The sequence below is a fragment of the Globicephala melas genome, chromosome 1, assembly GCF_963455315.2.
Source record: "Globicephala melas chromosome 1, mGloMel1.2, whole genome shotgun sequence".
Taxonomy (NCBI): domain Eukaryota; kingdom Metazoa; phylum Chordata; class Mammalia; order Artiodactyla; family Delphinidae; genus Globicephala; species Globicephala melas.
The window spans coordinates 70,986,965-71,001,056 of NC_083314.1; the positions used below are offsets into that span (position 1 = coordinate 70,986,965).

The 14,092-nt window shown below is 45.4% G+C and overlaps 1 protein-coding gene across 7 annotated transcripts; it reads left to right on the plus strand.

Moving 5' to 3' along the window:
• The first annotated feature begins 3,894 nt into the window (after positions 1 to 3,894).
• Positions 3,895 to 13,229, plus strand: FCGR3A (Fc gamma receptor IIIa). Of its 7 annotated transcripts, none has more exons than XM_060297263.2 (6): positions 3,895 to 4,124; positions 4,558 to 4,657; positions 5,354 to 5,374; positions 5,925 to 6,179; positions 9,076 to 9,330; positions 11,045 to 13,229. In XM_060297263.2, the coding sequence occupies exons 2-6, from the start codon at positions 4,609 to 4,611 to the stop codon at positions 11,233 to 11,235; spliced, it is 771 nt and encodes a 256-aa protein (XP_060153246.1). In that variant the 5' UTR covers positions 3,895 to 4,124; positions 4,558 to 4,608; the 3' UTR covers positions 11,236 to 13,229. The 7 variants fall into 7 exon arrangements, with proteins under 7 accessions (XP_060153246.1, XP_060153252.1, XP_060153234.1 ...); XM_060297269.2 differs by having other exon boundaries at positions 4,566 to 4,657; XM_060297251.2 differs by having other exon boundaries at positions 3,897 to 4,124; positions 4,566 to 4,657; positions 5,922 to 6,179.
• Positions 13,230 to 14,092: the final 863 nt, after the last annotated feature.

The window sequence follows — 14,092 nt, forward strand, 5'->3', positions numbered from 1 at the left end:
CTTCTAATTCTCCTTCCTTACTGTATCACTCAGGGCTCTTGATAATAAGCAACTGTATCAGATTCTGGATATATTCAGTTGAAAGAAAGGAATTTATCGTGGTGGGGGAAGCTGGAGGTAGATCAGCCTATCCCACTGTTGGGGTGAATGGGACCCAACCATCTCCCTCTCTTCTAAGTGAATCTTGCTTATGAGTGAATAAGTCTCAACTATTCAGAATTCAACATCCCAGAAAAGACAAACTGGCCAAGCCTAGATCACGTGCCTGCTCTTTGACTTTCTGTATTAGTCAACTCAGGTTGCCATAACAAAGTACCACAGACTGGGGAGCTTAAACCACAGAAATTTATTTTCCCACAGTTCTGGGTGCTAGAAATCAGAGATCAAGGTGTTGTCAGGGTTTTATTTTCCTGTGGCCTCTCTCCTTGGCTTATAGATAGTCATCTTTTTAAAAAATATTTATTTATTTATTTTTTGGCTTCATTGGGTCTTAGTTGCGGCACACAAGATCTTTCGCTGCAGCGCATGGGCTCCAGAGCACATGGGCTCTGTAGTTGCGGCACTCAGGCTCTCTAGTTGTGGCATGCTGGCTTAGTTGCCCTGCAGCATGTGGAATCTTAGTTCCCTGACCAGGGATTGAACCGGCGTCCCTTGCATTGCAAGATGGATTTTTAACTAGTGGACCACCAGGGAAGTCCTGATAGTCATCTTCTTTTTTTTTTTTTTTTTTTTTTTTTGGCTGCATTGGGTCTTCGTTGCTGCACGTGGGCTTTCTCTAGTTGCAGCAAGCAGGGGCTACTCTTTGTTGCAGTACGCAGGCTTCTTATTGTGGTGGCTTCTCTTGTTGTAGAGCACAGGCTCTAAGCACATGGGTTTCAGTAGTTGTGGCACATGGGCTCAGTAGTTGTGGCTCACGGGCTCTAGAACAGTCTCAGTAGTTGTGGTGCATGGGCTCAGTTGCTCCGAGGCATGTGGGATCTTCCCCGACCTGGGCTCGAACCCGTGTCCCCTGCATTGGCAGGCGGATTTTTAACCACTGCGCCACCAGGGAAGTCCACAATAGCCATCTTCTTGTGTCTTCACATGGTCTTCCTTCTGTGCATGTCTGTGTCCTAATCTCCTCTTGTTATAACTGTACCAGTCATACTGGGTTAGAGTCCACCATAATGACCTCATTTTAACTTTAAAGTCCCTATCTCAAAATATGGCCACATTCTGAGGTACTGGGGATTAGGACTTCAACATATAAATTTAGGGGAGACACAATTTAGCCCATAACACGGGCCCAAGGTGACGGAAGGGGAGATCTGACTCCTTTGGCTTCTGTAGTAAGAAGCAATTACCACTTTCTATGGACTACTCACAGTGGGGGCTTCCCCCAGGGACACTGAGGTGCTGATAAGAAGGGGGAAAGGAGTGGATCCCCTCTGTTATGCTTTCTCTGTTATGAAAGCATAACAGAGATTCTTAAAAGGAGTAGTAACTCATTAAAACACTATTTCATTTCTACTCAATCTTCAACCAAAAGTTATCAAGTTCCTGTCCCCCAACCCCAGCCCCTGACATTGCTCAGGCAAAGGTCATGAATTGTTCCCAGATTGCCACATTGAAAGAACTCTTTCTTGAACTTTTCTACAGCATTTTATACTGTTAACTTCTCCCTCCTTGAAGATCCATCCTCCCTGGGTTGTCCTGTTCTTCTCACTTCTTTAGCCCCTCCTACCCAATCTCCTTTGTCAGCTATTCTTCCTTTACACACCCTGTCAAAGTTGCTGAGTGTCAAGTTTCTGTCATTGGTCCTCTCCTCTCGCCCTCCCCACCTCTTCCCTCATTTCGCCTTCCTTCCCCTCACTGTTCCCCTTTTTTCTCACTCAATACTCTTAGAATCAGAGAGATGATATTTATACTTCATCTTAACCTAGGATCTTTGGATGGGCTTCACAGGCAGCTTCTTAGATTATAGGGAAAATGATGTGTATGTGTGCATTTTTTCTTGGGAGAAGGCCTAAAACTTTTATCAAAAGTTTAAAACAGGGCTTCCCTGGTGGCACAGTGGTTGAGAGTCCGCCTGCTGATGCAGGGGACACGGGTTCGTGCCCCGGTCCGGGAAGATCCCACATGCCGCGGAGCGGCTGGGCCCGTGAGCCATGGCCACTGAGCCTGCGCGCCCGGAGCCTGTGCTCCGCAACGGGAGAGGCCACAACAGTGAGAGGCCCACGTAGCACAAAAAAAAAAAAAAAAGTTTAAAACATCAACCATGTTGGTGCCTCCTAAATCTTCTTCTGTCCAGACCCTTCTGAGTTCCAGAGCCATAAGTCCAACTGCCTACTTGGCATCTCCACCTAAAACCACCACCAACCTCCAACTCAGTGTCAAAAGCTGAGATCATTATCTCCCTCTCCCAAAGCCTGCTCCTCTTCCTCTATTTCTTATGTCCAGGAAATGTGTCACCATCCTCCTGATCACCCAAATCAGAAAGTTGAGCATCACCTAGTCCCTCCTTCTCCATCATTCCTTATTGCCAATCACTCAGCCAAATCCCGTCCGTTCTACTTTCTTAACATCTCTCCTAGATGCTTCCATTGCATTTTCACTTTTTTATCAGAGAATCTCCTATCTTTCAGCTAAACTGTTAAAATAACTTCCCAAATTTTCCCTCCACCTTCAATCTTTCTCCCCTCCAACCTGTTTCTTGGACTGTGTTATTTCCCAGCTTAAAACCTTGATGAGCAGTTTTACATTCTGTAAAAACTACTGTGATAGCAGTTCCAGAACATACAAGTTGTTCAACGTGACATACAAAGTCCTTTATGATCACCCAATAAATATTAATTGAATGACTAGTCTATTCCAGGCACTGTGCAATATGCTGGGGATACAATGATGAACAAGAGGAACAGATTCCCTACCCTCAAAGAACTTATAGTCCACAAATGTGATGAGGACTGCAAAGGAGAAGCACAAGCTCCTGAAGGAGTACAGGGGATGGGAGTGTCACAACTTAAGTCAGAAAAAGAGAGAAGGTCTCAACCTCCTGTGTTGCACTTCTAATAGTCATCAACCGGTATGGTTCCAGAGGTGGAACCAACAACTCTATATGCATTATTTCATTTAAACCTCACAACAACTCCTTGGGGTTAGTACCATTTTTGTTAGCCCAAGTTTAGAGATATGGAAACTGAGACCTCGACAGGTTAAATAAACAGTGGAGTCGGAATTCCATCCCACACTCACCTGAAACACAGCCCTCATAACCCTTTAAGAGCCTGTGCTTCTCCCCTGCAGTACTCACGAATCCTGTGGAGCTATACCCAGATCTGTAAACATGCCAGCCTATTTCACTCCAAGTCTCTGCTGATGCGGTTCCTTTTGCCTGAAACGACTATTTCCCTCAAAAGCCTTCCTGCTGAACACATAATTATCTTCTGTGATCTAATTAAAGTGTTCTGTCTTCCACGTGGACTCCTCCCCCAGACAGAATTAGCCACTGGCTTCTTCGTGCAGACGCAGAATTTCAGAAGTACTGTCAGAGTCCCTAAAGCACTTCAGATGATCATCTGGTAGTTTCCCCTTAAGAAGCTATAAATCCTGGGGAATGATAACTGATGAACTCTGTAATCTCAGAACCGTGTGCTGTGGCTGTCATTTCAACATTAGGGAAGAGAAGAAGGGAGGGAGTAAAGAAAAGGATGAGGGAGAAAAGAAAAAGCAAGCGTGGAGACAAACACTCCAGCCTAAACTAGGCCAAGACCATCTGTCCTTCTTTTAAAAATTTGCATTTTACCTATCACTGTAAAATTAACACATACCACCCCAACACACTCAGCTGGAGGATTGCTCAGGAAAACCTGCAGAACGTTTCCCATTCTTCTGCTGTCCTCCTGTGCTCTCCCTCCTCTCCTTCCTGCCTAGCCCACCCTCTTGGCAGCTGGCAATTCCTCCCTCCATTTGAAGGCCACAGACAGGAAACGAGTCAACAAGAAAATAAAACCTCAAGGAAGGAAAACTGAAGTGAACGCCTTGCACCACATCATGTTGCAGAAAGCCATTTCAGTAGCAATGAACAACAGAGAGCGCTGAGGGATAGCCACCTTTCACCTCGGAGATCACAGAAAGCCCTGAAGGTACTCTTCCTGTTTTAGGTTTCCCAGATAAGCATCTGAAGTACTATATGACGGAGCCTGCATTTCCAATTTTAAAAGAAAATGTTGGTAGAGATAATATTGGGGTGAGGGACGCTTCTAATGATCTGATGATTTAAATGACTGCTTTCTGTAGGCAGGCCCTGGCTGGGTGGAGATGGGTCTGGGCCAAGCAGGAGAGTGAGAAGTTTTGAGGTAGAACAAGAGACCCCGTGAGGGAATGTCCTCCTTATTGAGTCTCATTCCCAGGGTCTTGTTGTCCTGTTCGTGTCACTGGGTGGATCCCAACCAGAGAGGTGGGGTTTCATTTGTCAGCGTTCAGATTCAGGAATCAAATGACGTTTCCAGAAGAGGAAACTGATGAGTAATAGGCTTGAGGGGTGGGGAGAAGGGCTGTTTATTTCTTCTCTTCAAGTCAACTAGGTCCCCTTAGGGCTCTGATATCTGTGGTGACTTGTCTACTCCAATGCACAACATGTGGCAGCTGCTACCACCAACGGCTCTGCTGTTTCTAGGTAAGTCAGAATCACCCTGCCTGGGAGTTGAGCTCAAGATGCCCTGGGTTCAGCAGACATCCCTTTTCGGGCAAGGGATGAGACCCTTACCAAGGGATAGGACCCCTTACCATGTCTATAGATCTAGATTTAGCTTCTAGGACTTCTAGGATTTAAGCTTCAAGCGTTAGAGATGTGGAGAATTGCTGGCCCTGATTTGGGCATAATCAGGAGGTGAAGGGGGACGTGAGGTCTCCGTTACTTCACCCCTCTGGGTCTCAGTTTGTCTATCTATAAACTGAAGAGTATGGACTAGATGGTCCTGAAGGTCTGTCTCTTCCATTCTCACATTCCAGTGCTCCTCTCTAAGTCTTTTAATTTCCTCCCTTTCCAGGGGACTTGGGGTGAGGTTGTTTCTATGGTTTGATTCAGGGATATTTGATCTGCACCCTTAATCTGGGAGTTCGAACGGGGACCACAGAGTAAGGGAATGGTGTTGCAAACAGGGGTTTGGGTGGACAAGGGAGTAGGAGGCACAGACATCGGAGACCAGAGGACAGGCAATGGGAGAGCTATCCACTACTATATTTATCTTGATTCTTGGGAACACAGGCCTCCCAGGGCAGAGGTGGGCAGGGGAGTTTAAACTCACTCCACACTCCAGTCACCCTGATCTCTGCTGCTACTCAATATCTGTTTCACTCTTTCTTCTTACAGTTTCAGCTGGCACGCAAGCTGGTGAGTTTGCTTCGTCGTCTTGGATGGGTCAAGTGAGGAATGTAAATGTGCAATAGCCACAGGGTATTAGGAAATGTGCTTTGCATAGGAAGTTGCTGATGTGGGGCTGGCAGGGGTAATTCCCCCAACACAGTAGGGCTTGGCCCTATGCTTCTCTGGCCAATTTTGCTCAAGATAAAGAGAGACCAAGAAGGAGGCCAGGGCTTCCCTGGTGGCGCAGTGGTTGAGAGTCCGCCTGCCGATGCAGGGGACACGGGTTCGTGCCCCGGTCCGGGAAGATCCCACGTGCCGCAGAGCGGCTGGGCCCGTGAGCCATGGCCGCTGAGCCTGCGCGTCCGGAGCCTGTGCTCCGCAACGGGAGAGGCCACAACAGTGAGAGGCAAAAAGAAGGAAGCCAAGCCTCCCCAAGCCAATATGCTCAGACAGAGTGCTATGCTGAGGCTGAGTTGCCAACTCTCGGTTCGCAATGGGTTTTGAGCCTCCCTGGGAATGCCAGTGTAGGGCTGGCTCATTTCCTGCCCTTATCTACATTCTCTTGACTCCTCAGCAGACCTCCCAAAGGCTGTGGTGCTCCTAGACCCTCAATGGGACCGGGTGCTCAAGGATGACCACGTGACTCTAAAGTGCCAGGGGGACTACCCTCTTGGAGACAATTCCACACAGTGGTGGCACAATGGGACTCTCATCCCAAACCAGGCCTCCAGCTACTTCATCACAGCTGCCAAAGTTGAGGATAGTGGAGACTACAAGTGTCAGACAGGCCTCTCCACACTCAGCGACCCGGTGCAGCTAAAAGTCTACATGGGTGAGTAGGTGAAGGGGAAAAGGGAAATCACCAATAAATGGTAAAACACGAGGCCCTGAAAGACTTGGGAAGCACCAGAAGATGATGTTCCTGGGGCTTAAAACTAAGATGAGATGATCTGTAGTCCTACTGAATTATATCAGATTGTAGTCCTAGCTATAAGTAGGCCTTAGGTAAAAAGTCAAAACCTGGGACTTCCCTGGTGGTGCAGTGGTTGGGAGTCCGCCTGCCGATGCAGGGGACACAGGTTCGTGCCCCGGTCGGGGAGGATCCCACATGCCGCGGAGCGGCTGGGCCCGTGAGCCATGGCTGCTGAGCCTGCGCGTCCGGAGCCTGTGCTCCATGACGGGAGAGGCCACAGCAGTGAGAGGCCCGCGTACCGCAAAAAAAAAAAAAAAAAAGTCAAAGCCTGGCATATACTACAGGGCTGCTGCACTGCACAGTTCCAGGAATCAATATGCACATAGAATACATACAGCATGAATGGTGTCATCTGAAGGTCAGGGCATGACACTGATGCTCAATAATAGTTATTGAATAAATTCATGAATCCATTTTAGGACCTCAGTCTCCTCACTCTCAGACACACAATGCCCTGAGCTACCCCACAAGCCATCCCTAATTCACCATAATCTCTCTCTCTCTCTTCCCATCAATGCCACACTCAAAATATACACTTCAGCATAAATTTGGCCGTGTGATATCTCTCCTAATAGAGATATATGTACACATTCAGGCTGCATATTCATCATGGAATCAGTCTTTGTGTATTAACAGAATCCACTCATTAGATGCAAGTAGAAGAAGTATTTTGGAGGCAAGAGATCTCTCCTGGTGTCCCTGAAATCACACCACATAGCCCGGTACCTGCAGCGTCACCTTGTTAAGCCTGACTCTATTTTCATGGCTGCCCCATCTGTATATTGTATGTGAGTGGAACGAGTCTGGAGGGGAAGGAGGGCCTAATGAAGGTGGACCTGCAACAGAATTCCATGGAATCTGAAGCTGATTTTCTTGGCTTCTTTGCCTGATTGTGTCACTTAGCTGACATTGTTCTCAGTCTACAGAGTTACAAAGAGGAATGTCTATTATCTAGCTAGGTGAGAGATAGATGGCCACCTATGATCAAATAAAATGGGGAATTACCAACAGGAAGCAACAGACAAATCATATCTGGTAGTTATTAGCTTGTCTTAAACTTGGCTCTAGAAACTGACTTTAGAAGTCTAATCAGTGAGAACTGTTTTAAACTGTGACCAAGAGCATTAACTTCAGCAGGCAAACTCCTGATCATTCTTTAGGACCCATTTCACTTATCTCCTTCTCTGAGAAGCTTTCCTTACTTTCTTTGGGCAGAATTTCTTTGCTCCATTCTCTTTGGTCCTTCAGCCCTTTGTTCTTAGCCTGTTGTAGCACTTATCACACTGTATTGTAATTATTTCTATGTCTGGATCACAGGTTCTTTGATGTGTCTTAGTCATCTGGGTATCCCCAGTCTGCACAACATAGTAAGTGCTCAATAAAATATTAGTTTAACGAATGTACATATGGACATTCACTGAGTCCATGACAGCCAGAATGGAACAAGAATGTTCCCCCCCAAAGAAACCAGACCATACATATACATATAAGATTACATAGGTAACCCCTGTTAATATTTAAGTCCATGTTTTTTCTTTTTTTCTGAGCATACATACTTTTTGTATTCTGTCTTTTTAACTTAACATTGTCTGATGAATGTTTTCTCATGTCATTTTAAAATTTCTATGCAATATCATTTTTCGTTATTCAGACCAACTTCCTGACCACAATTTCAAGTTCTCTCTGTGTGTGTGGAGCCTGGTTACTTGGCAAGGCAGTTGTGAAAACAAGTATCTTGGTGACATAACATTCTCTCTCTCAGAGGCTGTGCTCAGTAATGAAGATGGCCTTGCTGAGACGCTGTGGCCCTTCAAGAACCACCAATTACCATCAGCACTACCACGCATGCTTTTGTTTCCCCTCCCTGACTTTTTTTTTTTTTTTAAGATTTAACTTAATTTTTTTCTTTTTTGGCTGCACGCAGGCTTTCTCTAGTTGTGGCAAGCGGAGGCCACTCTTTGTTGCAGTGCACAGACTTCTCATTGCAGTGGCTTCTCTTGTTGCAGAGCACAGGCTCTAGGCAAACGGGCTTCAGTCGTTGTGGCACCCGGGCTTCAGTAGTTGTGGCTTGCGGGCTCTAGAGCGTAGGCTCAGTAGTTGTGGCGCACGGGGTTAGTTGCTCCGTGGCATGTGGGGTCTTTCCGGACCAGGGATCAAACCCATGTCCCCTGCATTGGCAGGCGGATTGTTAACCACTGCACCACCCGGGAAGTCCCCCCTCCCTGACTTTTATATTGAGGTCTCCCTCATGATTTCTGCAGCCACTCCTGTGGCCACTCAGTAACCTTCTTCCTGACTGTCTGCAACAGTCTTCCAATATTCCTACAACTGTCCATTCCTTCTGAAGTCTACCTTTCTTTAATTGGGCAAATCATCATTTTCTAATACAATGTTTACTCTTTGATCTAGAACTTACAATGGCTCCTTATTACCTGCCATAGCAAATCCAAGTGTAGCCATTAAGGACACTGCAAATTGCTTCTCACCTGCCTCATCACTTAGACCCTATGCTCTAACCTTATGTTTTGACCATGTGTGTGTCTCTCCCTCTCCACCATTAGACAAAAGTTCTTGGTGTGACTTGAGCTCTCTTGCAGGGCCCAGTTGGCTTTTTCCCAAAGAAAGCTATGTAAGGATGGCTCCCAGTCTGGCTTTCCATCATCCCCCAGGATCTGGGTGGTGAGCATCCCCTTCACAAAAGCTTTGCACTGAATGCTGAGGCCTCCTGGGCCTGTGTTCTCTTTGTGTCTTTCAGACTGGCTGTTGCTCCAGGCCTCTCGGTCGGTGGTCCAGGTGGGGGAGCCCATTCAGCTGAAGTGTCACAGTTGGAAGAATACTACTGTACAAAAGGTTCAATTTTTCCAGAATGGCCGAGGCAAGCAGTTTTCTTATCAGAATTCTGACTTCTACATTCCAGAAGCAAAACTTGAACACAGTGGCTCCTACTTCTGCAGGGGGATTATCGGGAGTAAAAACGAGTCTTCAGAGGCTGTGAACATCACTGTTCAAGGTAAGAGATGTGCAGAGTGCATCTAAAGGGCCCAGCGCACCATGTGTGGGGACTCTGCCTTCACACTGGGAAGATGAGTTGGGAGGAGATTGCTGACCGTTCCACAGACGTCTTTACAAGGGTCATTCACTCTGCAATGTGACAGCAGGTGCGGAAGTCACATTTCCTCCCCCATAAATATGCCTGTCCTTACCTCATTCTAACTATATCCATAATGTTATCTGTCTCTATCATGCTGGCCCATCATTACCTGTTCTCCTTTCCCCTCCAAGCCTCAAGTCATAGCCAAAAGCGAAGCTGGCAGTAGCGCCTCACTTTCTCACAGAAAGACCCATAACCTGTGTTCTGGCTCTGCTGCTAATTAACCGTGTAACTGTGGCCAGTTAGACTCTCTGAACCTCAGTTTCCATTTCTGTAACAAAGACATGCTGACCTTTATTGGGCATCTTTCAATGTGCTGGACACTGTGCTGAGTGCTTCTTCACATGCAACTAGTCTGATGATCATAGTAACCCCTCACAACAACATTAAGAGATCGGTAATATTGACTCTACAGATGAAGTAACTGAGGTGGAAAAAAGGGAGGGGGGTAATTAATGTGTCTCCAAGGGCACAGCAAAGATTCGAAGCCTGTATACTGAACCACCAGATAAAATGAAAGGATTGGACAGGCGCCAATGTCCTATGACAGAATTGTGAATTCCACTAAGTCACTTAGAAAACATCTCCAGTCTCTGTAGTACCATCCTCCAGGGTCAGAGATCCCCTGCCACCGTGCTCCTGGACTTCCTAATTTCACAAAACTTCCACCTGTAATCAGACTAAGACGTTTGTTGTAAGCAATTTACATGTAGTAAGACAGCAAGATAGCCACACATCTTCTGCGATTTTAACAAAACAATGCCATAATTTGTATAAAAAATAACTTCATCACAATTTAAATTGAAAATAAATACTCTCAAATAGAGAATGAGAAAGCAAATAATAAAGAAAATGGGGGCAAAATGCCAACAATTAGTAAATCTAGGTAAAGAATATATGAGAGTTATTTATACTTTACTGGTAACCTTTTTTTTAAGTTTGAAATGAAATCAAAATTAAGAGTTAAAAAAATTAAGACTAAAAATCCACTCTAATGTTACCAGTTTATAGACTACAGTGAGGAATGACTTTAAAATAACAATATTAAGGGCTAAGAGGTTGAGAACAAGCAAATTCTACCTCTTTCCATTTTGGGTTATTAGTTACTGAGCCGTGATAAAGAAATATTATCAGTTTTCTGACGGTAAGTAGCAGATTTCAATGGTTCACTTTTTTTTTTTTTTTTTTTTTTTAGATTTCCTTTAGTGGGGTAAAAACAATGAGTATTATTTTGAGACACAAGAGAAAGTTACTGAATTAAGAAATAGTGTTCTCACACCAACTTAAACTTTGACTACTTTCAGAATTTCACACAAAACCCAGCTACAACCTACCTTGCTCAACGCTATGTCACATACCTCCATCAAACATGAAAACACTTTTGCTCAGGTAGCATTAAGATCCAGACTCAGTGGGAGGAAGCTATGGCTTTCCGCCAGACTCCCCCATGTTCCTTAGAATCTGTCTCTTAGCAGGTGTCAGAAAGACTTTCCACCGATGACCTCACTGTTTATTCCAAATTTCTGCCTTAACAAATGTCATTTTATTCTCATCCCTCTGCTTCTCCTATTAGGTCAAGAAAAGCCACCCACCAGCTCATCATTCTTTCCACCTTGGCACCAAATCACTTTCTTCCTGGTGATGGGACTCCTGTTTGCAGTGGACACGGGACTGTATTTTTCTGTGAAGAGAGCCCTTCGAAACTCAAAGGAGGACTGGAAGAATGGCAAAGTCACATGGACTCAGGGCCCTCAGGGCAAATGAGGGTAATAAAAGCAGCATCCCCATCCCATGGGGGTGATAAAAGAAGCATCTCTGAACCTCTTTCTAAATTCACAGCCCCACCACGCCCAACAGGCATCTCTGGGAGCAGCAGGAAAATTACACCTCAGACTCCAGGCTGAGGGTCCTTCACCCAACTCTGTTTTCTCTTGTCTCCTATGGAAAGGAAAGGACTGTGATCTTCAAGTGCCAACAGTGAAACCCCAGTGAGCAGCTGCATTACCAGGAATAGAAGTCTCAGAGCGACATGGATGCTTTCTCTATTCTAACCATTCCGTCCCAGCAAAGCAACAATACAGACTCTTGATGATTACCCTTAATGTATGAATATTGTCCTTAAATAAATGGATATGTAAATAAGAGAATTCCTGGTTGAGAACCAGCTGGATAGTAGTCTGCATCTGTTGCTTCAGGGCTGGCTGCCTTCAAGGCACCCTAAAACTCCTTCTAGACAGACTGTGGGTATGTCTGGGGGGTCTAGGGGAGACAGCAGAACCATTGAAGGGGGTGGCTAAGAAAGAGCAGGGTAGTCCAGGAAAGACCAGAGAAGACCACCACCTGGGCTGTCTTCCTAGAATATGAGCCATGGTAGATAGAGGTAAAAGGAAATCACAGAGGTGACGTCGAATAGAGTTTTTCAGGGGAGCCCATGTCAGAATTGGGATGGTCTGCAAGTATACAATGATCAACCCTCTTAATGTCATGAGTAGGAAATGGTCCAGGAAGGGGTGTAGGGGTTGGAGGATTTAGAAAAGAAAGCACAGAATAAGGCCATTGGAAGGAGAGCAACATTGTTGTCCCGGATTAAGCCCAGTGAACAGAGATACTTCCGCATCCAAACAGAGAAAGCATGAGAAGAAGTCAACCACAACTGCACAGGAAGGAATGGGTAGGAGGTGAGAATGCTTTTACTGGGCACAATAGTGAGAATTAGAGAGCAGTGGCAGGGACTATAAAACCAGCTTTTCCGTTTTAGTATCTAATTCAGATATAGCTTTGATCACATCATTCTTTAAACAAATATTGGATAACCAATATTAAATGTACTGAACTCTACTGAGTTAAATTACGAAACTTTGAAATCCCTCAGCATGTCAGTAACAATGGAGTAGAGGTGGAGAAGGCAATCACTGCTTATCACAGTGATAAGCTATCTCTCTTTGTGTTTCAGAAGTTTTAAATAGAACCATTTCTTGATTTCAGTAAGGCATTTTACAAGATCCTGCTTCTACTGTCAGGCAGAAGATGGAAACGCCATGGTAATAAAACAAGAATGAAAAAAATCCTTTTTTCCTCCCAGTGTCCAAAATTCTATCAATTCTATCCTGAAACGGAGCAGGACCCTATGGTCCTTGTCCCGCATGTCCTCTGCCTGCCTTTTGTCTGTGGAAAACCTTTAGCCAAAGAATAAGTTTAATCAGAGAAGTGAGAAAATGCAGAAACAAAGGAAAACAGTCAAAGGAGACCAAATTATAATAGTTTAGTCATTAAGCGTAGTCAAGGACCTTTAGTTCCTTCTCAAAGGCTATAGATAATATTCTGAGCCATTTCCTGTGAGTTGTCTTATAGTTACTGAAACCCGACCCGGTGGAAAGAGTTAACTACATGATGTCCAGATTGTAGCCATGACAAAATTCCACAATTTTGGAATTGTGGAATTCCAAGAATTGGAACTGCCACAAGAATTGGAACTGCCACAATTCCAAGAATTGGCCTCAAGGAAATGGGAACAAACTGACCCTCAAACTGAAGACGAACCGTACTTAAAACAATCAAGATGATGCTGCTTAGACCACCCATGACCAATTTCAAGATGACTGTCAGAGCTGACTGTGCTGTTTCTGCATGTAGCCCCCTCCCGCAGCCTATAAAATCTCTTGCCCACTGATTGTCAGTGAGGGAAGTCGGCCTTTGGACAGGGTCCACCCCTCCCCCCAGGTTGCTGACATCCAAAATAAAGCAAACTTTCTTTTCCACCAGCCTTGCCTCTTTACTAGCTTTTGAGCGGCGAGCAGCCCGACCCCACTTTCGGTTACATAGGGATTAGTTTGGGTTGATGAGGAACCCCTCTCGTCTCAGCAACCATCTCACCACAACTCATATGAAGTAGTCAGCTTGCTAATTCACCAAATCTTGTTGGGACAACGGGGCAAAGGGAAAATTTCATAGGTGGTATTGGATAGGAGGATGAATGAGAATTAGAGGTAGTTTTAGAGCATGGTGCAGGAAAGAGCTAGGAAGGAGGTGGGGCCTGGGCAGAGGTATCTGGACAGCCTAATTGTGTCAATTATGAGCTTTATGCCAAGACAATTCAAGCTTGGTATAGGAATATTAGATGAGATTCAGACATCAGACAAGGGCATTTGGAAATGCTGAACATTCAGCTCACATTTATTTAGTATTTACCATGTGCCAAGCTTGAGTTTAGGTGCTGAAGATACCGAGATGAACGACCCAGGGTCATTCCCTGGAGGAGCTTTCATTCTTAGTGAGAAAAAAAAAAACACGTAAATAAAGAGAGAATGGGGCTTTCCTGGTGGTGCAGTGGTTGAGAGTCCGCCTGCCGATGCAGGGGACACGGCTTTGTGCCCCGGTCCAGGAAGATACCACATGCCGCGGAGCGTCTAGGCCTGTGAGCCATGGCCGCTGACCCTGCGCATCCAGAGCCTGTGCTCTGCAACGGGAGAGACCACAACAGTGAGAGGCCCGCGTACCGCAAAAAAAAAAAAAAAAAAAAAAAAAGGAGAGAATGAAGAAAGGGCTGCAGAAAAGAGGCTTAATGTTTGGTGTTGTGGTGATGGATGACTAGGAGTTTGCCAGGCAAAAAGGAGAAGCACTG

Bases quoted from the DNA above. Each gene is read 5' to 3' on its own strand.
- FCGR3A (XM_060297251.2), top strand. From the start codon at position 4,609: ATGCACAACATGTGGCAGCTGCTACCACCAACGGCTCTGCTGTTTCTA. The intron at 4,658-5,353 runs GTAAGTCAGAAT...TTCTTCTTACAG, and splicing joins AACGGCTCTGCTGTTTCTAG to TTTCAGCTGGCACGCAAGCT. The intron at 6,180-9,075 runs GTGAGTAGGTGA...TGTGTCTTTCAG, and splicing joins GCAGCTAAAAGTCTACATGG to ACTGGCTGTTGCTCCAGGCC.